This window comes from Zerene cesonia, chromosome Z (genome assembly GCF_012273895.1).
Source record: "Zerene cesonia ecotype Mississippi chromosome Z, Zerene_cesonia_1.1, whole genome shotgun sequence".
In the NCBI taxonomy this organism is placed as follows: domain Eukaryota; kingdom Metazoa; phylum Arthropoda; class Insecta; order Lepidoptera; family Pieridae; genus Zerene; species Zerene cesonia.
The window spans coordinates 10,384,589-10,409,204 of record NC_052122.1 but is presented as its reverse complement, the minus strand read 5'-3'; the positions used below and the strand labels follow the sequence as shown (position 1 = coordinate 10,409,204).

The following is a 24,616-nucleotide window of genomic DNA, read 5'->3' as shown; positions in this document are numbered from 1 at the left end:
TAAGTTATATTGAAAATATTGTACATATGCTCATCTGATTATAATTGAAAAGAAAAATCTATATTCGAAAAAATTAAATATTAAATAATAATACAATGCAACAATGTTTTTGATAAATTCATTTATAGTTTGTAATACCATTCTTATTATTAAATTGCTATAAGAGGATGAAATTAACGTTTGTTTTCAATGAAGTCGTGTTTCATAATAGGTCAATAAGTCAGTACAATAATCGTAAATAAATAAAAGACTCACATCTTTAACTTTTTGGATCGAGGTCGCAAAGTCCATCACAGTGTCGTCATCATTCGCCGATCGCCTCGAGTTTGATGGATGAGGCGATTGCGGCAGCGGAGGCAGAGCCCTCCTAACGGCCGGAGGAGGCGAGTCACGCCCTATCTTCTCCACGCTATCACCATCACTAGACCTTCTCCATCGGAAGAGGTTGCAGAAGCTCTGCTTCAAATTCATCGAAAGCAACCTCACGGGTGACATTTTCACCTTACTACCCTGATTACCTTTCTTCTTTGCGCTATCGATCTCCATAATGCTACTATCTTTAGACGCGTTCTCTTTGTGCTTTTTGTTCTTCACATTCATGTCAGCCGTGTTCTTGTTCGTCTTTTTGTGGTTGTTATTCGTTTCAACAGTCCTGGGTTCGTTGCTCTCTTTCAGAAACACAGCCGTAGCGGCCTCTTTAGGCCCGTGACGCGAATGAACGCTGACACTTGCTAAAATGGTATTGTTCTTTTTACTTATCGTATTTCGGCATTCAGAGTCGCTGGAGCTGGAGTACAGCGTATGCAAGTATTTTCTCATTTCACGTAGAGTCAGGTGTAGTGAATCCGTATCAGATTCCGCAGAGATCTTCTTCTTGCAAGAGGAACCCGGCAACGAGTGCCTTTTAGTCTTAGTGTCCTTATGTCTTGTTTCCTTTGGCTTGTAGCTCCTATCAATAGGAGTATTGTTTGTAGTCACGTTTATTGTGTTAGTTTTGCTACGACGTTTAGTTGTTCTTTGTGGTCGTTTTCCTTTACCCCTAATATTTCCATGGCCAGGCCCTATCATATCAATGGGTACCGCATAGATATCACTATCGAAGGGTACGTTGTACATGTCAGTAATATCCGATGTTTTTGCGGACAGAGCGTCGTGCGAAATGGCTTGAGTAATAAAACTCGAATCGTCGGCTTGAAATTGCGTAATGAGAGAGTTATGACTACTCGAAAGTCTCGAGGAAAGGGAATTCCTGGAGGAAGGTCGCGTGGCTCGACACGGGCTGAGATGTAACAGCCTAGGGCTAGCGAATCGGTGGTTTAAGCACTGCCGCCTGTCGTAAAGACCTTCAGGTTTCAATTTCCTGGGGTATATAGGAGACACGTGACCGGGAGTTACTGGTATATTTAAGCTCGTTGAATTTGGTTTATTAATAATATCATTGGTACATATAACAGATGGAGGCACGCACACAGCCAAACATTTTTTCTTGGTCCCAACAAACGTAGTAGTACATTCTACGCTTGTTGGGACTGGATTATCCTGAAAGAGGAAAAAAAAAACAATCGTTAAATGTAATTATAGAGATGTTGCGCACAAGCGATCACTAACAAAATGAGTCAACAATTAGCCGGATGACCTTGCGGCATGCGGGATGTATAATAAATTTGTTGTGAAAACAATACTTGGGCTAACTAAAATACGTTGTTTAAAGTTAAGGAAAATTAATACTGGTTGACCCGTGGCCACTTTATTGGGCATCCGATAATATTGTTATTCAACATTGAATATGTTAGTAATCACAATCATACTAATATTATACAGTCTTCGTCATTGAGGAATATGCAACCAATGATAGAATTTAAAATATCGTTTAGTAATTATCGAAATTACAAAGTAACAAATATAATTGTTATTTTTCATATTGTACTTATCATAAATACGGAGTAAACGTATGTTTCTGCGCATACTAGTATTCTATAAAAATTTATAACCGAACTAGCTTTTGCCCGCGGCTTCGCACGCGTTAATTCGGAGTAGAATAGACGTTATTATACAAATAAACCTTCCTCCTGAATCATTCTATCTATTAAAAAAAGACCCCATCAAAATCCGTCGCGTAATTTTAAAGATTTAAGCATACATAGGGACAGAGAAAGCGACTTTGTTCTATACTATGTAGTGACAGCGTATTTGACCTATCTCAACGAAGACGGACCGCAGAGGCAGAGGTTCAATGAAAAAGTCCATATATTAAAGAAAACTTTTCTTAACATTTTGGTAAAACGTTACCATCCACTAAATTATATTTATATTGTGAGTTTTGATCTTTGGAAACAAAAACTTATCTTTGTAAATACATTATAACACTTGACAATACAAACGTAAATAGAGTAGTTTATTAAATACTTATTTTATGCGTAGATGAAGTATTCAACTGAGATTATCGAATTTCCGGCGAAGAATTTGTAGAATTCAAATACGGTATATTTTACACCGACTTAAATCTGATATCCGAATTTAAAATACAATCCTATTTTAAAAGCGATAAAATGCTTCACTGAATCTTCACGGTAAGTGAAACAAAATTTTTAATTTGTGTAGTTGTGTGGAACAGAAATAAAAAAAATACAATCACAATTTTCTTATATGGTTCAACGAACAGTCTCAACATACGTCGACATTTTCAGTCATTTAATTTTTAAAGGTATATTAAAATTGTACCTCGATAAGCATGCCGCGTCTATGACCTGTTTCCGTTTACATAAAATGAATAATTATTTTTTAACAAAAAACTAGGCTGGTTTCAAAAAAGAAATAACAATCGGTGCATCCAATAAAATTTATGAAGTAACAAAAAAATACTATTGACCAGCACAACCACCTTCTTTTTTAGCGTCGAGATGTACCTACTTAATTTAGTGAAGAACTTTTCTTTTCTTCTATAAAAAGGTATGTGGTATTATATAGCTTTTATGTTTTGTGGGAACTATCCATCCATCCATGTCCATCTATGAACTAACATAAATCTTTCCCATGATAAATTGTTTTACTGTAAGTAAAAGATGTGTATTAAGTCGTTTAAAGTTTATTTATTTGGTTGAATCATAATCAACTTCCAAGTGGGCACGGGCAGTATAATCTATAAGCGAAACGAAGTCCATAAAGAATTTGTCCTACAAATACACAATTAAACTTAAAAAAAATAATAATCGATACTGTATTAAAATTTGAAAGAATGTTGACATGTATACGACTAAATAGAACTTTCATAAAATGCGGGTGAAAAATAACGCAACAAATCGCTATAATAGCCTCCAGCGATATTTCTCCCCGTTTAACGATTTTATGGTGAAAAACGAACACGAATGATGAGCTGAAGTTAATACAGCAGAAAATATGAACTCTGCTTTAGCAGCAGAATTAGTTTTGCATATAAAATTGTAAAGCATTTTATAAATGTAAACAGTAAAACATCAATAAGACATACGGATTAAATAAATTAACTTGATAGTTACACAAAGAGTTGATGGATCAGAATCATGAACTCTTTTTCTTCTGTACAAAATGTGCGCTGACAGAAACGTGCACAAATAAAATAAAACGATCCAATTTTTTACAGTCGATGGCAAATTATAACTACACGTATGGACATTTGAATGAATAATTGTCATTAATATCTTATTGGATAATAGATTAATTTAATTTCTTAACTAACATAACAGGTATGCTTTTGTAACATCTGTGATCTATTTAATCGAATGTTAATCAATAACAGAATATAAATAAATACACAAGAAATTGCTTACCCAATTCATATTAATTTTGAGTTCAATTTCAGTATCCTTCAAATTAAATTATACACAAATATGTACGGAATATATCATTGACATTCAAAACGTCCACAATCGAATTCGGTCAGCGTCTCTAAAATTGAATATCGATACAATTGTATACTATAGTATCTCGTCTCGAAAAATCAAGACGACCTAGATGGCGATTTAAATATAGTTTTTGTTCATGACATTTATTACGATAGTCATAAGAAACGCGACTTTGTGGATCTGCGAGCTGCGAGTTTTATTATTATTATTATTTTTTAATTTGTTACTGACTTAATTTTACATTAAATTTAAATTAAAAAACAACCCCGCTCATTGTATTTCCGTCTATCGCGAATTTGAAACCTTCGTCAATACGTTTGGAGTTCATCAAATCGTCTCATCAATTAGAAAACAGCTGATGATCTTGAAACGGCTTATCCGATTTTAATCATAACGTGTCTGTCATTTTATTAAAAAAAAAAACTAAATAGAAACCGTTTGATCCCTTCGAGAGCTAGCTAGATACACGTCACACGATAGACACGTCAAACTTATTAAACCATTTTGCCGTCGGAGGTAAAAAAGCCAGCGGTTGTGGGTAAGAACATCATAATAAAAATTTTATACATTAATTATATTAATCTAAACTATACCAATAGGTACGTATAGTTGGTTGCTTTAAGAAATGTATTTGTTTAAAACCTATATTACTTTTAAATTCATCATTAATATTATGTAATATTCTTCATTTCACTAGAATCCATTACGTTCATACTATTTGTTTTATTAGCTTGAAGCAAACAACACATTAATCCTCTTATTTGTGAAATATATAACATTACGCTGGTACTCCATATAATTAGTTTGAATTCAGCGAAATTCTATGATTCTGTTTATATCATTTAATACCTTCGAAACATAAAGTAAAATGTTATTACTATCACTGTTAAATGCATAGAGCATTATCAACTTTTTGAATAAATAAGTCTCACGATGGCAAACTTTTTCTAATTACTTTAAACATTCTAAATAATGTTTTTTTCTATACATCTTCCCAATAATCTCTTGTAAATTACAATGTTTCAATTAAAGTCCGAACATCTAACCACCGAAGCGTAATTTTAATACTTAATTCTTTACTAGCTGTGACCCGCGGTTGAAACCGCGTAAATCCGTATCCCGTAGGAATATCGGTATAAAAAGTGCCTATGTGTTATTTCAGTTGTCCAGCTATCTACGAAGCAAATTTCATTGCAATCGGTTCAGTAGTTTTTGCGTGAAAGAGTAACAGACGCACACATACATATGCATCCATCCTCACAAACTTTCGCATTTATAGTATTATTATTAGCCAATATATGTTAGGAAGAGTCATAATAAATTGGGACTACTCAAACGCCTCCTATTTGTTTAAAAAGTAAGGTTAAGTCGATAAAACTCGAATAAAACACGAATATGACATTTTCTAAAAAAAATTCCTAGCTAGATCGATTTATCGCCCCCGAAACCCCCTATATACTAAATTTCATGAAAATCGTTGGAGCCGATTCCGAGATTCCAATTATATATATATATATATATATATATATATATATATATATACAAGAATTGCTCGTTTAAAGATATAAGATAAGATAAAATCGACATCTGTTAGATTAGATAGATAGTGGATAACGCATCAATTTGGGTTACAATCCACCTGTTGCTTGCTCCCGTGCCACCTGACTAGGCAGCCCGAGGCTGCATTATTTATTGCTCTTTCAAGTACTAAAACAATTGATATACCTTTCGTTGAGACTTCAGAATATTAATAAAAACGAATAAAAAATATAAACTGTATTCCGATACTGATTCCGCTTCAGAGCACTTAAGCGCACCTAACTACTAGAAAAATGTATAGATCGTAAGTTTTTACAATTTTTTAAATTGTTGTGTACATGGAGAATTCGTCTATTTGCGCTTTCATTAATACTAGTAAAGCATCCGATGAAACGAAATACGAGTATTTACTGTATTTCGGTAAAAATAAAAATTTCCATCCATTCCAAACATGAAATAAAGAAAATACATTTATAAAAGGTTGCCTTAAGGCTGTGTAATTTGAAGAAACAACTCGCTTATTTGTAAATCGTTAAATTCGAACCATTAGGAGACATAAGACAAAACAAGAAAATAGAAGGAACAGATACAATTGCAAATGATATCATTCTACATCGTGGTATATTCTTATTTCTATATGAGGGGAGGCAACTGATCAGGCGCGTCACCTGATGGTAAGTAAAAGGTAAGTAAATCTGCGGTTACACTGAAGAGTCTCGCGTAAATGATTATAATTATGTTAGCGCACCGCATATTACGGGAAATGAATTGTGTTTCGGGTCGTTTGCATAATATTGTGCGAAGTATCGTCGCACCTACGGATCATCAGAGGTAATACGATTATCATCAAACGTTTCCACAAATTCCGAACACATTTAATAATGCTAATAACGTTCGCAAACACGGCGGCGGAAACGCGAATTTCAAAACTGTCATTAAATTAAATACGAAAAGTGCGGTTTTGTATCTTTCAGCTAAACTCGTCGGAGTCGGAGTCAGCAAATGAGAAACATTCAATTTGACAAAATTCGCATAAATATTAAATGTACACATTTCCGTCTCAACTTTTAATAAAATTGTCGCTATAACAAGTTAACAATTAATTCAACTCGTAGTGGGACGTTTCGTTGCCGAAGCTGTAACACTTAATTTACCTTCCAAACGATAAAAACTTATTTCGGCGCTCTCTCTTTGACACGGCAGTTACCATTGTTCCTGTTATCAAACACTTTTTAAATCGCATGCCTTCACAGGTATTTCAAATTTCAGATGGATAGAATTCTGTATTGCACATTCCGATAGAAACAAAGCGTAAGACCCATTCACACGCGCGGCCGGCGCTTGCTTCGCCGCTCCGGTCGTGCAGTTGGAAATTGGAATACTTACTATTTCGCAAATATGCCGGTAGCTCATTGTCTCAACTCTCAAGCTCATAACTCTAAACGGATAGTTTGAAAACTGGTGAAATATAGTCAACTCGTTGTCCAGCGTAGTCCCGAATCGTGATTTTCTATGCAATAATAATTTTTCTATACAATTGTACCGTAACAAGATAATATACAAATAACAATACACAATTTAAGTAAAAAGTAACTAAAATTACTACTTAGATTGAATGTTGAATTAGTTACTACTTAGATTGAATGTCAACTATTTAATATTTAAGAGGCACTTGAAACCGGCCGAAATATTATGCGAAATACAGACGCTCATGCTATAATTAAAATGTGCTTTCAGGCATTTCAACAAGTGACACAAAGTCCATCATTTTAGGTTTTCTCCGAAGAAAAATTTCTAGTGAGCTGGAGTTTGTTGTACACGGCGTCGTTATGAAGATGTGAAAAATCGACCTCGAAAGTTGGAAAGGTTAAAAGGTCACGAAAATCAGTTTTCATAAATATCTCGCAACTTAGTTTGCGTTTGCTAGTAGGTCATCAGAGGTCACTATAAAAATTGTTTGTCATGAAATTATTTACATATAATAAAAGCTTTTTGCAGAACGAAAAAAAAAATACCTATCGTCAACATGAAAAAAAAAAAATTAAACCAATGTACATACTACAAAAATGGAATCACTATAAATAACAAATGAGAGAAAAATGTGGTAAAGGCGTAGTGTGTCAGCGTGCCGCGGTTCGTAAGCGTTACAGTACCTAACTACTATCTACAGGGTGTTTTGTATACAATCATGAAATCTTAGAATAACGTTTTTTTTACAAATCAACTACTGATTATATTTGTATGAAATTTTAATATATTTTTCCCCGGTATACTTATACTATTACTTGTTTCTCCAGTCCAGAATTGGAGATATTTAGATAGATATTCTATAATCCGTTATTTGATTTATTTATTTAATCAAAACACGAGCTATCCAATATAGATTTTAATATTGGATAGGACTCAAATAACATATCCACGGACGTAAATGATCGGCCATTTTATTATATCATCATCATTATTTAAAAGCGAAAATTCCCAATTTCAAAATGCACCACAACTATCAGTGTGGATGGGTCCTATTACGCTCGTATATCAATCACAATCCCCTGTTATGGTTCGGCTGGAGATAAGCTTTGCTAACGTTTTGTTAACTTTCAAAGTTAATCTACAGAGCTTTTGTAAAAGGCTTTTAAACGTGATTCCGCGTACAGCATGCACTAGCTTTTAAATTTACTAGGAACAATCTTAAATTGATAAGGTTTAGTTATTTTACTAACAGAATAAGGGCGTCATTAATCATCATTATCAGCCTTTAATTATTCACAATTGGACATATGCCTCTTCCAAATAATAAATTGAGGCCAGCAGCCCTAGCTGCGTCTACGGCCACAATGTCTACTCTAAGACGTTTCTGACCCAGCGCTAGTCCGTTCTGCAGCACATATGACCAGTCCACCACACTACATTTTGATAATTAGCATAAAAGCGAGCTATGTCGACAACTTTCGTTCTCTGGCGAATTACTTCATTCCGGACTCGCCCTCAGAGAAATAGCGAGCACAGCTCCATAGCTCGCTGAGCGCTTTAAGTTAGTGGGACCAGCTGTAATGTGAGTATCCACAGCTCAGCTCTATAGCTCACGCCTGGCAAGACGCACTGTTTAAATAACTTTATTTTAAGCCATTGGGGTGATGAGAACACGATGGCTCGAAGTTTATTGCTGCTGCGTTTGATGCTGCCCAACCTAGCTGTGTCCGCCTGTTAATTCCTCTTTCGATTGTTTGCTCTTACCTAGTTGGAGCATTTGTCCTAAGTATACAAACTCTCGAACCTCTATACAGAGACTTTGCTGATATTTATGGGATAAGAGAATGTAAGCTCATCATTTTATTAAGTCTATTACGAGCTCACATTCACGTTATAGATTTATAACGTTTTAAATACACGTTTTTCATTATCGGTCTTGCTAGCATTCATTAAAAATAAATGAAGCATATAATTTTTAATAAGTACAATCATATCAAACGTAAGAACTGTATTTCTCAGTCACACCAGTTGACTACAGGTTCTATGCAAATCCGTTATCCCCTTATAAACAAATTAATCATAGACATGTATTCAAATAAGCTTACTAACATCAATTAATCAATATAAATTTATTTTATATTAATTACGTATTAATGAAATTATATGCGAAATACACGCTCATTCAATAAATATTATGAAATGCAATCGAGAGTGATTTAGACCACAAATCATTATCGTTATACGGTTTTATAAAGACCCTTGGCCGGTTTCGTATGTTGTTTATAATGTGATAATTTAAAAGTATTTTATGCAAATTAACCAGATTTATTACGATGCTTGACCGTACACGACACTTCAGAACTCATGCGTACCATGGGCTCTTACTACAAGAATTACTATCTAACTGACCCGGTGACGCCTTACTCTTATCATTTAGGGGTAAAATAGATGTTTGTCGAGCCGCTTCGGAGGTGTATAGAAACGAAAATTGTGATACGAGAATGTTACATATTAGATTAATTAATTATACAAAGTTATTGTTTTTAAAAAAAACTAAACATTAATAATTTACTATTAAATTTGGACAGCAGGTTCAATCAAGGTATTATAACCTAAATTTGAAAAAGATATAGAATAGGTGAAGATCTATGAATCGGTCGATCCCATGTATAATTTTAAATCAATGAGACATTGTTATTATATAGAGATGGCTAGATAAGTGTTTTTTAGTCTTTTAAACTGAACTATATTAGATACGGCACACAGATTAGCACGTATGCAAATAAATAATTATTTCTTTTAACTCGGAATCTGAGGGAGTTAAGCCGCAGGATGCAGCCAGTGTTATATCACTATAATATGAGGATTTCTCTTAGTTCGATCGAGTTAGTTAACCATAAACTCTTACTAGACAAATACACAACGAAGACAAGATAAAACATAGACACACTTATCAAGTTCGGTTTATTTCACAATTGGAACCTTTCTTTTGACAATGGGTTATTCATAAAATTTCCATGAATTACCAATTGTCAAAAGTGACTTTATTGGTAACGTTTGTATCAATCCTGTATCTGTATTGTCACCAAAAATAATTTGTCATATAGCGCGCGAACAAAATGATTTCCGAGAATATAATACAAATATAAAATAATATTCATTTTTCATTGTACGTTATGCGGTTGATGGATTTATTAATTATTTCACATATCCATTTATTAACATGCACATAATTGATTATTACTTTATCACTACAAAATACAATACGTTCAAATCAAATTACTCGCTAATAAGGCGCGTTTCGCATCAAAACTGAAGCCTTAGCCAGAACTTTGGGGAATGTATGCATTGAATGGAAATAGATACAAGACAAACAGTTGCTGCAACTAACTTGCCCGCTCATTACGGCTACCAATATGAAAACTATTGCTAATCGATTGCCCTAGAACCGATTTACGTATTTATACAAGCCGGCTATGCTGAAAGGAAATGAATGGAAGGCGTGTAAATGTGAAGCAAGTTCAATATGTTTTGGTAATTGACTTTCCTTTGAATCCTGGTCTTGCAGAATATTCAGTTTCCATTATCTACAAAGTAGTGGATGGCCTCACCGTAGGTTGATTGGAAGCTCTATTCAAATTTCAAGCAACATCGACTGCGTAGGTGACAACAAAACGTGTCATACATATAGTAATATAGGTGAATCTTTTGTAATAGGTGCGTTATTACATGTTTAATTTCTGGGGAATATTCTGAAGAAAGTATAAATTGTATATTGTTTATACAACATGTGCTTTGAACAATGTTGAACATTGTTGTAATTAGTAGGACGTTATATATTGTATCCTAGCTGCTCCCCGCGGTTTCATCCGCGTAAGTCCGTATCCCGTAGAAACATCGGGATAAAAAGTTACCTATATGTTATTCCAATTGTCCAGCTGTCTACGTATCAAATTTCATTGCAATCGGTTCAGTAGTTTTTGCGTGAAAGAGCCTCAAACACACACACATCCTTACAAACTTTCGCATTTATAATATTAGTAAAATAAGATGTTAGAAGTACGATTTTTGTCTTGGCAACTATAGCAGTCATAAATAATTTCATGCAAAAAGATCTCCGACAGACAAAAATAAAAAGAAGATAAATTTTAACCAGAATAGTACATTTTCATTCAATAAAAGCGTAACAAACAACAGGGTTTTTTTTATTTGATTAAGTTTCCTTCAAAATAACTTGTTTTAACATTCATGATTAAACAAACATGTAAATTATTCCGCAAGTACGACTTATCCGAACGTACCATGTACAATTTAATATTATACATGTCCGCAAAGGACAAAGTGGGTTGCTTTATGGTAAACGCTACCTACCACCACAAGTACTTTCTAAGGCGTAGGCTATTTGCACGGGCCTAACGTCACAAAATAAAGGATTGGAGGGGGTATTGGGGAACTGACTGGGTGAGGAAAAGATACGGGGCTCCTGCCTATTCGCGAATGATTCCCGGATGTTACGAGTGCAGCAAGATCGAACACAGCGTCCACCGTGGAATCCCATCTAGTCTGCCAATTATTCTGAGCAGTACAACTCACTCGAACGGCTTTAACTTTTGAATAACACTCCAATGGTATTAACTAAAAGCGCTACTAAAACATTAAATATTCAAGCGTTACCGCAATAACATGCGTAGTTATTACCCCGCTGTATATATATTCTATAATATTATTGTTGTAAAGACTCTATTTAATAACGGCAATATATATCAAAAACACTTTTTACTGCCAAAACAGTTAATGATCACTAAAATTATTCCTTCATTATATTTTGACATTATAACTAAAATTACAAATGCCTACAGACTATGTTAAATGTATATTTATATTTTCATTTTCCACTTTATAATTTCTATTTGTTTGCGTGTATCTTTTATTATTAAAATAAATATTTGCTTTCTTCTTGCATTGTTAACCGAAAACCGTTAATGACCGTCTATATTTTAACAACATTTTTATTTAAAAATATGATGCAAATATTCAACGTATCGTTATCCAATTAAAGAAATAAAAACGCCAGTTACACAATTTTTTACCCAAATAAACTCATACGGCCTTACAAATAAACGTGATGTTAAATTTTATCCCGTGTATAACATAATAATTGACAAAAAACATGCCTTATAAACATGTAACGAATAGAATAGGCGGATTTGGCCAATAATACCTCAAAACGTGTTCATTAGAACCCAGTTCTAGGTAAACGAGTTCACATGTCAAAATGTTAACAAGGTCAGAGCTTTTCATGTCGTTGTCGAAGTCAAAGTCAAAGTTGTGTATTACGCCGAATTTCCTTTCCCCTAACGTTTGCGCAGGAGCAGGTTGCGAGTCTACGGACCCTATATTGTTTATATAATATAAGACAAAAACAAAACAAATCTCGACACATAAATATTGGTAATAATAAAAAAAAAACATAGTGGTTTATTCAGGCAGAACTAGCGCTACTTTTTAATCGCTAATATTTGGTGATAATCACTTGGTATTTGAGTACGTTTTGAAGTGCAATCGAGACTGAAACAGTTTAAATTATCGTAGTGTTGGACTTAATTTTTTGTTATTGTAACGTCACATACTTGGAATTGTCTAGGCGTTTTCGACTTTTATTACGAGATCGATGAACTTATCTTTAAGATGTGGTTAGTTATAGATAAAATAAAATACACATTTACCTATAGGTAGATGCATTGGAAATGTGAGTTAGCAATTTGTAACAAATATAAATAATTCCACTGAGTTGAATGTTCGCTGATTCGATACACGTCTCATTAAGTATGAGAGAATCATAAAATGTAATAGGGAACCTATCTATATTTATTTTTAATGAAGCAAAATTACTCACTAACTCAGCATGTAGGTAATACAATCTCGTACACATATTCACGTAATGCATAATTCAATAATGCAACCGACTACGATTCCCTATTTACATGCGAAACTTTTGCCATAGCCTAATGAACCTTATAATTGGCGAGAATAACTAATCAAATACTATGAAGCTAAATAAGAATAAATGGATTAAATTATGTTCGCGTCTAGAAAATATTAGTCGCTCACCACGGCCCCGTCTGGATTGACCCGTCATAGACTAAAATAAAATATAGCCATGTCACTAAGGAATAATGCAGCATCCTGCTGTTTTTGTGTGAAAATATTACAAACGTTCATACAAAAATAAAAATGTTTCATGATTATAATACGAGTTTAGATTAAGAAGGATGTATCTTTGAATTCAATTTCATACACGATTAATAGAAATACATATATTATCTTAGAAACATTAGTGTAAATATAAAACGTTTTACCATCACGCGGTAATATATTTTCTGCCTTATAATTATTAAAACTATTTGGAAAACTACTACAAGGATCCTTTGGCGCTTAGCAAAGTTCAAAACGAATGACGTCATCTTCTAAAACGACGTTTAATGACAGATCGTGCAGTGCGTTGCTTGAAGCGGTTTAGTCCATTGAAAAGTTACATTTGGGGTTGCGTTTTTTAGAGGACGCAATTTTATTTTTTTGATTTGTAGGGGGGGTCAGTGTAAAGCTAAAACCAAGTTTGTGGGGTCGCCACCCTTGTCCCACAGCCGCCATCTTGAAAATAGGGGTTGAAACGGTTTTTATGATATATCTCTTAAACTATTTATTTGATAAAAAAAATTTGTTAACAAATGTTATTGCAAATTAAATTCTCTACAACTTTGGTCCAGTAACTTTTTATCGTAGAACTATAAATAAAAAAGTTATAAGCGAAAATCTTCAGAAAAGGGTGGCGACCCCACAAACTTGGTTTTAGCTTTACACTGACCCCCTCTACACATCAAAAAAATAAAATTGCGTCCTCTAAAAAACGCAAGCTTAGGCCTAAAAAATGTGACATTTCAATGGACTAGTTACAATGTTTCCCCAATATCATTCTTTTGTAATATAACTCGGTTAAGCGGGACACGGTTAAGTGAGAAACAACTGGAACTCATGCTGAGGTCCCTACACTTCGGCACTCAATTACCTCTATTGTTGGGACGATGCGAGCCTCTGTATTTTGGATTCGTTGTTTCATTTGTATCGTCGCAGTTGCCTCTGTTACTATTATAGCGAGTCAATTTGCTATCCATTTGCCTCTGCAACGGGGATGAATCAAGATATCGACGAAATGGGCTCGGAAGTAAATATTTCTAAACACGACATAGTTATAGTTGTTAATTGGTGACCAAAGCATATTTGAGGAAAGTTTTTTGATCGAAATACATTTGTAGCTGATACTTGCAAAACACAAACGATTATTATATTAATTTTTAAACTATTTACAAAAAAAAAAAAATTGTAATTGAGCACTTTTTTATTACATCTAATATTACTCTCTCTCTCACTCACTCATATCGCAACTCTATAACTGAAATAACCGTAGCTATTCCGACCACTTTTATTGGATCCACCTGTACGAGTGCATGAGACGGATATTTATTTATACCTGGATATCTGAGACACTGGGTAAGTGGAATACCCCTATAAGTGAGACAAGTTGGAGGACCCTTCGAGACCTATTTTTCTACGTTTCACTGTATTTGTATTTATCCCATTTTGTATTTATTCAATAACAAAGTTACAAATTTACGATTTCGCAATAATAACTTCATCGCTACCACACACACACACACACACACACACACACACACACACACACACACACACACACACACACACACACACACACACACACACACACACACACACACACACACACACACACACACACACACACACACACACACACACACACACACACACACACACAAACACACACACACACACACACACACTATCTGAAGAATATTAGGTAAAGTTTCCACGAAATTTGTCTCTGTGACAGTTTCATCCAAGTGCCAAAAGAACATTGTAGTTCGTAAAACATGACTTGCTCTGAGTCAAAAATCGAAAATTTCATCGGACGCGTGTCCGTAACGACGTTGGTACGTAGTTTTAAAAAAGGAGCTTAATTTTAACGGCGCCATTTACAACCGAAATGTCGCGTAACACTTAAAGCGAGCTATCGAAAGAGTTCTTAAATTAAGAACACACGTTCTAATGAGAACTTTTTAATTCGGACTGACTGTAGCTGAGCTGTCGCTAACGATGTTTTATCCGCTTTATAGGTACAACAATTACATGTCAAAATGTTTCATTACGTATCATTAAAATACGCGTTGTGTTTAATTATGTTTTTATTTGCGTGTAACACTGTTTGTTTTTCAGCCTATTATTAGACCACGACATATGGGACACAGGAAATTACTGTGTGACAATGTATGCCCACTATGTTTGACCTTTACTGTACCAACTAATTTCATGATAGCGGTTACCACAACCTGGTTTATTGCTACGGTTTCGTTACGACAATCGAATGACGTACGAATGTTTGACTTCGTTTACACTAGCACCAAATGTCAAATGGATGACTTCAACGAAAGCTACTGTGATAAAAGCTATTTCTTTAGTTTTATCTTACGAATGCTACAAAGATTATAATGAAGAAAGTTTTTGTACGTTGTTTGTAAATAAGCTCCGAGGCTAATAGTATTCGTTCCATCATTAGGTATTTTATTAGTGTACTGTTAATTTATTATTTTTATTTCAGAACCCGGGCGAGGCCAGGAATAACAGAAGTTCTTTTCCTCCCATTCCACTTTTCCTTAAATCATTTAAACAATGAAAACTAAGCAGCCGCAGGTCTATCATGTGAATGTGGATTAAAAAATGCTCGTAGTGCTTATTTTACATAAAATAATTTTATATCAGCGATTATAAAGAAAGAGACTAGCTCATGAAATACATCAGCAAAAGGCAGTATTTATTTGCTGTAAATAAACAGAGTCTCGTATAAAATATTTACAGATCTTTGAAAAGGTCGCAGCCTTTTATGCATAAAGCGTAAATTTCACTCAATTTTTTTGCTTTTATATTTTTAGTTTTTACATTGCCAATTTTATGCAATACTCAAAGGATTATTTTTTTCATAAAGCTTTGTGTGTGTGTTAGCTGTAGCAAAGGAAATTAATTAAAAACATTTGACGTGTTTTTTTTCTATCGAAAGTTCGATAGCATCGATAACACCATAGTTTGGCTAAATAAAAATAAAACAATGCAAATTGTACATGTCAACATTTTTATAAATTAACTCTGACTACACAAGTTTTTAACATACTCACATATCTAAACAACATATTACTGAAATGGCTTTTCTTTAAAGTGTTGTTTTATTTCGTACAGCATCGGCAAATAAATTATATTTTTATAGTTACGTTGTACTTTGATTAAAACTAAACAACAGTTTGAGAGGAAAACAAATAATTTCAGTATTTTTTTTTAATTGTCAATCAGTGTACAAAGCTAACACCATACAAAAGCCTTTGATTCGTCGTTCATGTTCACTGCTTGGTTAAAAAAATTTGCACACGTTCACGCTTCAATATGACGCCGTTGATCAAAATCTGTCACAACTATCGATTACTTGTCAATTAAACGGCGTCTTTGTCTTTATGATAACATCGGCGTTGACCATTAGGGCAAGCAAGAGCGCGATCAAAGGCGTCAATACTATCAGATTATATTAATTGGTTTCATCATACAGTACATGTATACCAAAGCTCCCTAATATCAAAGGCATCGGGTGTGAAAGGGTGCAACACTGTTAGAATAGACTGACTATACATAAGGCACAATGTGAAACACTCAAAGCCATGCCTATTAGCGTTAATTAACTTGGGATATGGGTATTCATTAATGACCATTCGCCAATCACTGTATTCAGAAACTGGAAGAATCCAATTACTATTTGTTTATTTTGCGCGGTATAAATTTACACGTGTATTTATAAGTATTGACATGCCGCAAAGTAAGTTGACAACCGAGAGATATTTATATGGAAGGCAAATTGAATAGATTCCCCGCTCAATTATTGACTTGGATTTAAATTACACAGAAGTAGGAGCCAGCACCTTGTAGACGTTTGGAAAAAGTAAATTCTCGGCACAATACAATATGCCGATCGTTTGTAAGCTGACGACACCTGTCATTTGTAAACGGCGTTATTGTACAATTTTTGTGCGACAATCATATTGTGAAAATGAATTGAAAACAAATGAGTTCCAGAAAGTATGATCTTAACTTTATTTTACATCCTACCAGTTGACACGACAGACGTTAGCCTTTCTTAGTGGGAACTGCAAATCGTGAAAATTAAATAGCTGTTATAATTTCTCAAGGTTCTCTTTTACAAAATGATAAACAACAAATAAATATCGAAATCGGCCCAGCAGTTCACGCGTCCTGCTGTGACCAAGAGAAAGAGAAACTATATATATCGTGCGAATAAATTCATTTCATTTCATTATAAAACTAACATTCTTATTATGAATCGAATAACCGAATGTGCCAATATGTACTTCTGTTTGGTTGAATGATTAGTGAGTGTTAACAATGGGAGATGTACATTGCAGACAAGTACCCAATAGCAATAAAGGAAACGGTCACATCTTACGTGTCACGTCTAACAATAGCTTCAAAGATCCACACATTTATTGGAGATGGGTTGATGTCTCCAAGCTTCTCAGAATGTAAGAGACCACTAGAGAATTGACTTAGGATATTTTGACACACATTCGACACAGAAGGGAAATTTGTATTATTTTACAATTAATTAAACTAAAACAATCGCGTTATATGATCAGGACTCTGAGAAGAGACCCTGGATGAGATAGTTGTTTAGTAAGTTATTACTGTAGTGAGTTAGTCATACAATAAAATCGATTAAAAAATACATGTCTTTCAATTATTTAGCTTTACGTAAGTATGAATATTGTTTTATAGATTAATAATTTGTTTGATGTGTATCTAATGTAAAATGAAGTTTCTATATTTTTTTTTTTAAATAAATGATTATAATTGGCAAACAACTCCAATGCAGTACGCCATAATAGCTTTTCCTCTGTGGGAATAAAAGATGTTTCACCACGATGAAAGTCTATGTCACTGTAAACGTTCTAACAACTACCAAATACAAGGATCTTACTATAAAATTGATCCATTGTGGTGTGGAAGAAAATTAGCAACTTAATTTGTTAGCAACTCAAACAAATCTTATGTGCTAGGATATTGAAACATTTTCCAAGGCGTCATTATGGACAGAATTAGCTAACGCACATATTTTCAATGGACTGCCTAGGCGGAAGAGAGAAGAAACTAAGTGATAAACTAGAATATCAGCTTGTATTCCCTTAGTAACGGGTATGTCCCGACACTAACCTCAATTTTCCTCTCAACCGTAAATCCCCGCAGAATAATAATTCACAATCCTGTCGATTTAGTACCTTCAGAAATTAGAACATCTATATAGCACGGAACTGCGACAACGAAGCGATGCGATTAACACGTTTTAAAACCTGTTAATTACTACAAGACGTTTAGTCAAAGCTCAGATAGATACAAATTAATCATTCAGATCATCAGAAAAATCCGGCCGTGAGTGCCCGTCGCTAATTACCAACAATAATTTTATTACATTTACACAACAAAACACGTTGTCTTAAATGTGGTCTGTATACATATTTTTTAACACTGCCTCTTCCTCGCGTGAGAGGCGTGTGGCAGTGCGTAGGCCTGAGAAAACGCGGTATCGGTAACTAAAATAATTAAAACCATACTGAAATAAATAATATAAAACCGATAAGAATCAATCTCCCACAAAGAAGCATTTCCAATATTATATTTGCATCAGCCCTAGTCCAAAGAGAAGGAATATTATATTGGACAGATAACGTGATTTATAGGATTCCGAGGCTCAAAAACGAAACCTTTATAGGATCAGTTATTTGTACGCCAATCTAACTGCCACGATCCTTCCTTTTAGAAGCCGAGTGAGAGATCTAGTTTTAAAGGGAAATTTGTACAGGAATTTTCTTACTTTTACACAAACACATAATACAATTTTTATGAAGCATCGGATTCGTAACTAAATGTACGTTTTTATTAGAATAATTATTATTAAAATTAATTATCTTATCAAAATGTAATCTACAACACGGAATCATCAAAACTGCATTCTCGTTTGTATATATTGAAAATTATCTTAGCTCGTACCCTGCCTTCTCATTAAAAATAAACTTAGAACTTTTAACAATGCGCGAACTCCGGAGCGTAGGTACATTAAGTTTTTCGACACTGCAACCTAAGTCGACTAACTAACTCCATCAACTATCACTCTAGTACGCTACCTCTTCAAAATTTAACTTGACTCCTGAGACAGCTGCCAAGAACATCATATTTACGGCGAAGTTGTACACTGGGAGACTTAGATATCGATACCCGTATAATTTTTTTTTATATTTTATGAGATGGATAGTATCGTATGTGAATATTGTTTACGTTTTATAGCCAATAATAAGTTTCTAAAGAGTTCTAAATCTAAAATCCAGATATAAGGCAAATGATTTTCAAACATATATCGATACCCGTGTATTTTTTTTTTATATTTTATGAGATGGATAGTATCGTATGTGGATATTTTTTACGTTTTATAGCCAATAATAAGTTTCTAAAGGGCGAAAGACATTTTTCCAATTTTTAATACACTCTATCGCGAACTGCATACAATATAGCGACATTATTAAGTAATATTGATACAATATGTCATAATATATTGAGGTAACGTTTCTTATGATTACTTTATCAAATCTTGTACATTGAATATCTAATTCTCTGAATCTGATCAATACATTATCAATTCTAGCTTTTTCTAGTAATTTCTACACAGCATATATGTGTATACCTACTGTATAATGTTAAAATAAGCAAAATGAAACCCGTTTTGACATCTCATAGTTCGCTACTCATTGCGTTTATACGAAACGACTAGAAATTACTATAAAAACTGTACAGAATGAGTTTACATTATCGTCGCTGTTTAGAACATAAGAGTGTTTGTAACGAGCATACCCCGCTCCGAATAGACCATGTACCGAAGCACACTTCGCGGAACAGGCATCACAAAATTGGCAACATTTACGAGCTCATTCATCGAGTTACGTGAAAATCCATCTCCAACAATCGTATACGCATACTGTTTTGTTCCCAATGCTTTTGTTCCTCGTCCGATTTGCTATTGCAATGACGATTGCAAATTCAATAACAGTTTACTGGGAATAGTCTCCACTAGTTCCGCACATAATGCAAACGTGGTAATTAATTGCACCAATATTGAATAAATATTAAAACAATGGAAAACCAGTCTGTAGTTCACCTCTTTTATAATAATTAATTGAGAACTAGAATATTGTGACAAGCTTGCTATACACAATGCTTTATCGTTTGATTGTAACGCAAAATCTTTTACTTTCTCCAATATTTCATATATTTATGATAATACATCTATCTATATACAACTTTACAGGTCTGAAAATCCGACAGGCAGTTAGTGATATTTGGAATTATTAATTGATATTAATAAAGTAAAACTTCCTTACTGATCGTAATTTTCAATCAGTTCTCAATGTCTGCAGAAAGAATCAAGAAAGAACTACTGTGACCGGGAAGTACTATATACTAGAGATGCCACGAATAGTTGATTGGCCGAATACCGAATACCGAATATTCGGCAACGCTGTCGGCCGAAGCGCCGAATATTCGGCCACCGAATATTCGGCACGAAATACATGCTTGTCGGGGGCGCGTTCGATGGAATAAGACAAGTAAAAACCTGTTTTCCTCGTTGCGTTGGCGCGGCAGGAGATCGATGGCTATTTGTTTCAATTCAATTGCGAGTAAATCAAGTAATCAAGCGTCAAGGATAGTCGCCTAGATAGGAAGGCCGATCCTTACAAGTGGTGGTTAGCAAACGAAAAACAATACCCAAACCTTTCGAAATTTGCTAAAGTGTATCTTTCCTCTCCTGGAAGTAGCGTGTATAGTGAGAGGTTATATAGTTATTTTCTGAGTCTGGTATCATTTACGATGAAAAGCGTAGTCGTTTGCTACCAATATATGCTGAAAAGCTTGTTTTTATCCATCACAACTTACCACTGATCAATTTTAATTATTACTAAAGAGTTGTAATTTGGAAAAAAATAGATAATTTTGAGTAATATGATGTGTCTTTTTTTCATTGATTTGCTATTCGGTATTCGGCCGAATAGTACGTATTATTCGGCCGAATACCGAATAGCTTAAAAGTGGCCGAATAGGCCGAATACCTGCCGAATATTCGTGGCATCTCTACTATATACCCGAATAAGATATGAAAAGTGTGATTTTCGAACGTATGTATATAAGCACGGTAACAATGTATGTTTATTTTTTAATACAAACTTAAGTAAAGACTTAAGACCAAACGGATTTTGACATATGAGGTTTCGTTGCACCTAATCACTATAAAACGGCGACCGCTGATATAAAGGTGTGTGGGTGTATTTTTCTTTTTGTATCAGCAATATGAATATCAAATGCAAAGTATAAATAGTAAATAACAAAGTAAAAATAAATAATAAAATATGTAGTAAAAATATTAAAACAATATAACTAAAAGTTTTTGTTTTCATAATAATAGTTTCTCGTATTATTTTCCAAAATTCGCAGGTAACATTCTAAACGAGGAATCAATCCTGCTGTTTCGCTTTGTTTATGGGCGAAATCACAAAGCGTGCAATCCGATTAAACACTATATAAACTTGCAGACTTGAGAGCCAATTACGGGCGTAGATTTTACAGTTTACACATTTTCATTCACGGCGGGAGTTTATCTAGCGAAAAAAGATTATTTCAATAATATTCATGTAACGATCGTGATTTTATACGCGGATAATTGTTTTAATTTTCCACCCGATATCACGCGAATTTTGTTGATAATTTGCAATAACCTTTTTTATTGTGATAGCAAGGATAAATCGAATATCGAATTTGAATAATCACAGATTTCTTGTGTACCTTGTTGCGTATATACCTACATACATATTTCACATAAATAGCGATTCGTTTGAAACGGAACCGTCTTAAGATCCATGAACTACAGATTAGTGGATGATAATATTACCCAAAAATACCAAAGTAGCGACGGAGTTTTATCAAATTGGTAAGTAAGGGATCTCAATACAAATATATTTCTACTGTTGAAATATGATACAAATATTTACTTTGAGTGGAAACAAGCCAAGCATACGCAATTGTAGTATTTTATTATTACGTTATCTATTTAAGTAAAGTACGATATGATAGCTCTCAGGGCGCACGATGAATCGACGAGCGCTGTTACGAGTGGTTATTCATAAAATTCACAGAACAAATGTACCTACTTACATAACAAAAGCTTAGGGTATTATATAGGAATAAAACGATACAATTTATAGTTGAATGTACTTGTTTTAACAAGTGGTACTTTAGTTCCAGGAATACAGGAAGATTCGAAACGCATTGCGAACATGAATATATTGTTTATAAATATTTTTGATAGCTGTACATGTAATACTTATTTGTGTGTGTATTGTTTATATCAACCTATTGACAGTGGTATTACAATATTGTTTTAAGATTTAAGGTTTGTTTTATTTAGCTGCCTTGAAGACTTTATTACGAAGATATTTACACGAATAAATTAATAACCTGACTCATACATAAGTTATAAATTAAACAAAAATAAGGATTGTACAATTGGGTACAAAAAGTCTATTTAACCCTGAATCCGTAATTGCACGATGCTAAAACAAACGATCGTATTTACAAAAACAACAATAAAAACATGCCGAATCATCCAATTACTTGTATTCAAGTGTAATGCAATTGTAGGCCCAGTCGTCGGCGAATGTGTGCGGTTTGCAGAACCTGATATTATGTGTACTTTATTTAGGAGCAGTTATTTAAAAAAAAACTTTTTTTTTGAGTATCGATCTTACTCTTACGAGTAATAGTCACTTCGCTATTTACAAACGTTTATCTATTAATTATTAATAGAAATATAAATAAAACCAACAACATTATATTGGTAATAATCCTAATGGCTGCAGTAAAATAATCACCTAGATGAATAGATGGACTTCAATAGATAGACATTATTATATTCATAGATTTACATGTATACTTGTTAATATACGGGTAAGCTATAAAAGCTGATCGATTATTTTGTTAGTCGAGTGATCAAAACCACGATTGATGCTCTAAAATTATAACGTTCGATTTCCGAAACACACCGACACGAATCTCCTCTACACGAAGAATCAATCAATAGCATTTTTCAACGTGGATTACAATAATGGACCCTCCTACATCACATGTTTCCTCGGGCAATATTCACCTGCACTAACGTAACAGCCCTTCAGGCAATACAGGTGTTGTGTTACCCTTTCAGCAAACTAAATTCACAAATCAGATTGCTTGGATTTACGGCCGATGTTAATAATGAACTCTACTCGTAAAGTAACAACCACAGTTCTATCTACCAAACTATATTCTGACAAAAGCTTGTGAATAACCAATCGAAAGCTTGTTTAATCATTAATCCAAGAGTATAATAATCGAAGAATGCTTCGATTAACATTTATGATAGGAAATAGAATAAAAATTTCGAGTGTTTAACACCCGTATTTACGGAGTTAGAAAAACTAGAAGCTTTTGAATTCAAGGCATTATCGCAGCATTATAAAGCGATTGATGTAAACTGTTGTAGTGTGACTTTCCTAGAACGTCTCTCATATAGACTCGAACGATCATTTTATATTGCGTTCTATTGAGAATGCAGACAGCTTATTACGATTTTTAATATCGTCCCGCTCAAAAAGTAAAAAGCATTTAGCTCGTTTCAAAAAGCACTTTCCTTCTGATCGTCGCTTCCAAAGCAATATGTTACTCCTCCATATTTTTATAATGAGCTGTTGTAAAATAACCCGTTATATACTTGCTAGTGCTTTAGAGCAATTTTCGAGGAAGATCTCAATTAGAAATATAACGTACAGTAATATTACATTGTCGTACAGAACGAACACACACATTTTCTTTAAGTACCAATTGAATATATGCACCAAAATCATGCAGCATTAATAATTAACAAAATATTTAGATACGTGAAGTCACTTTATAATTTTGCATGAATTTGGTATTGGCATTTGTACATAATCATGAAATTAAATTACAAGTTAAATGTGGTAATTGCCATTTGAGTTGCAGCCACGCTTTCTCTTCATTGCTACTTTAACTTGTGAATTGGTTGCGGTTCATTACCAAAGGATACAATGTCGATCGAAAATATAAAATAATATAATATAAGCGAATACATCAGATATATCTGAGGCTGGATAATAATAGAAACTTACTACTTTATATTGTAATGACTACTCTGTAAATTCTTGATTATACTTGGATGTGCATGTTACACTTTTTATAAAACATTTTAAAATATAAAATATTCTGTTTAAATTATGTTCCCCCCATCGGTTCCAAGCCTTGTCGTGGCGGGGGGGCTCAGTAGCTCAGATTGCACTCTGGCACTCTGAGTGAAGCTAATTGGACGTGGAGGGGCTGGACGGCCGGTCAGTGGTCTGAGAGACTCGACCGATCCGACGGCCAGGGGTCCTTATAGCTGGCTGGCTGGTTGGCTGGCTGGCCTGAAGGCTGGCTGGCTGCCTGGCTGGAAC

General features: G+C 34.1%; 1 protein-coding gene across 1 annotated transcript in view; it reads right to left on the bottom strand.

The window, feature by feature from the left end:
• The window catches only part of LOC119835475, a 79,027-nt gene that overhangs the window by 2,425 nt on the left and 51,986 nt on the right, over positions 1-24,616 (bottom strand). The window contains exon 3 of the mRNA XM_038360314.1: positions 256-1,539. Within this exon, the coding sequence (XP_038216242.1) occupies positions 256-1,539 (1,284 nt within the window). The remainder of the gene's footprint in view (positions 1-255; positions 1,540-24,616) is intronic.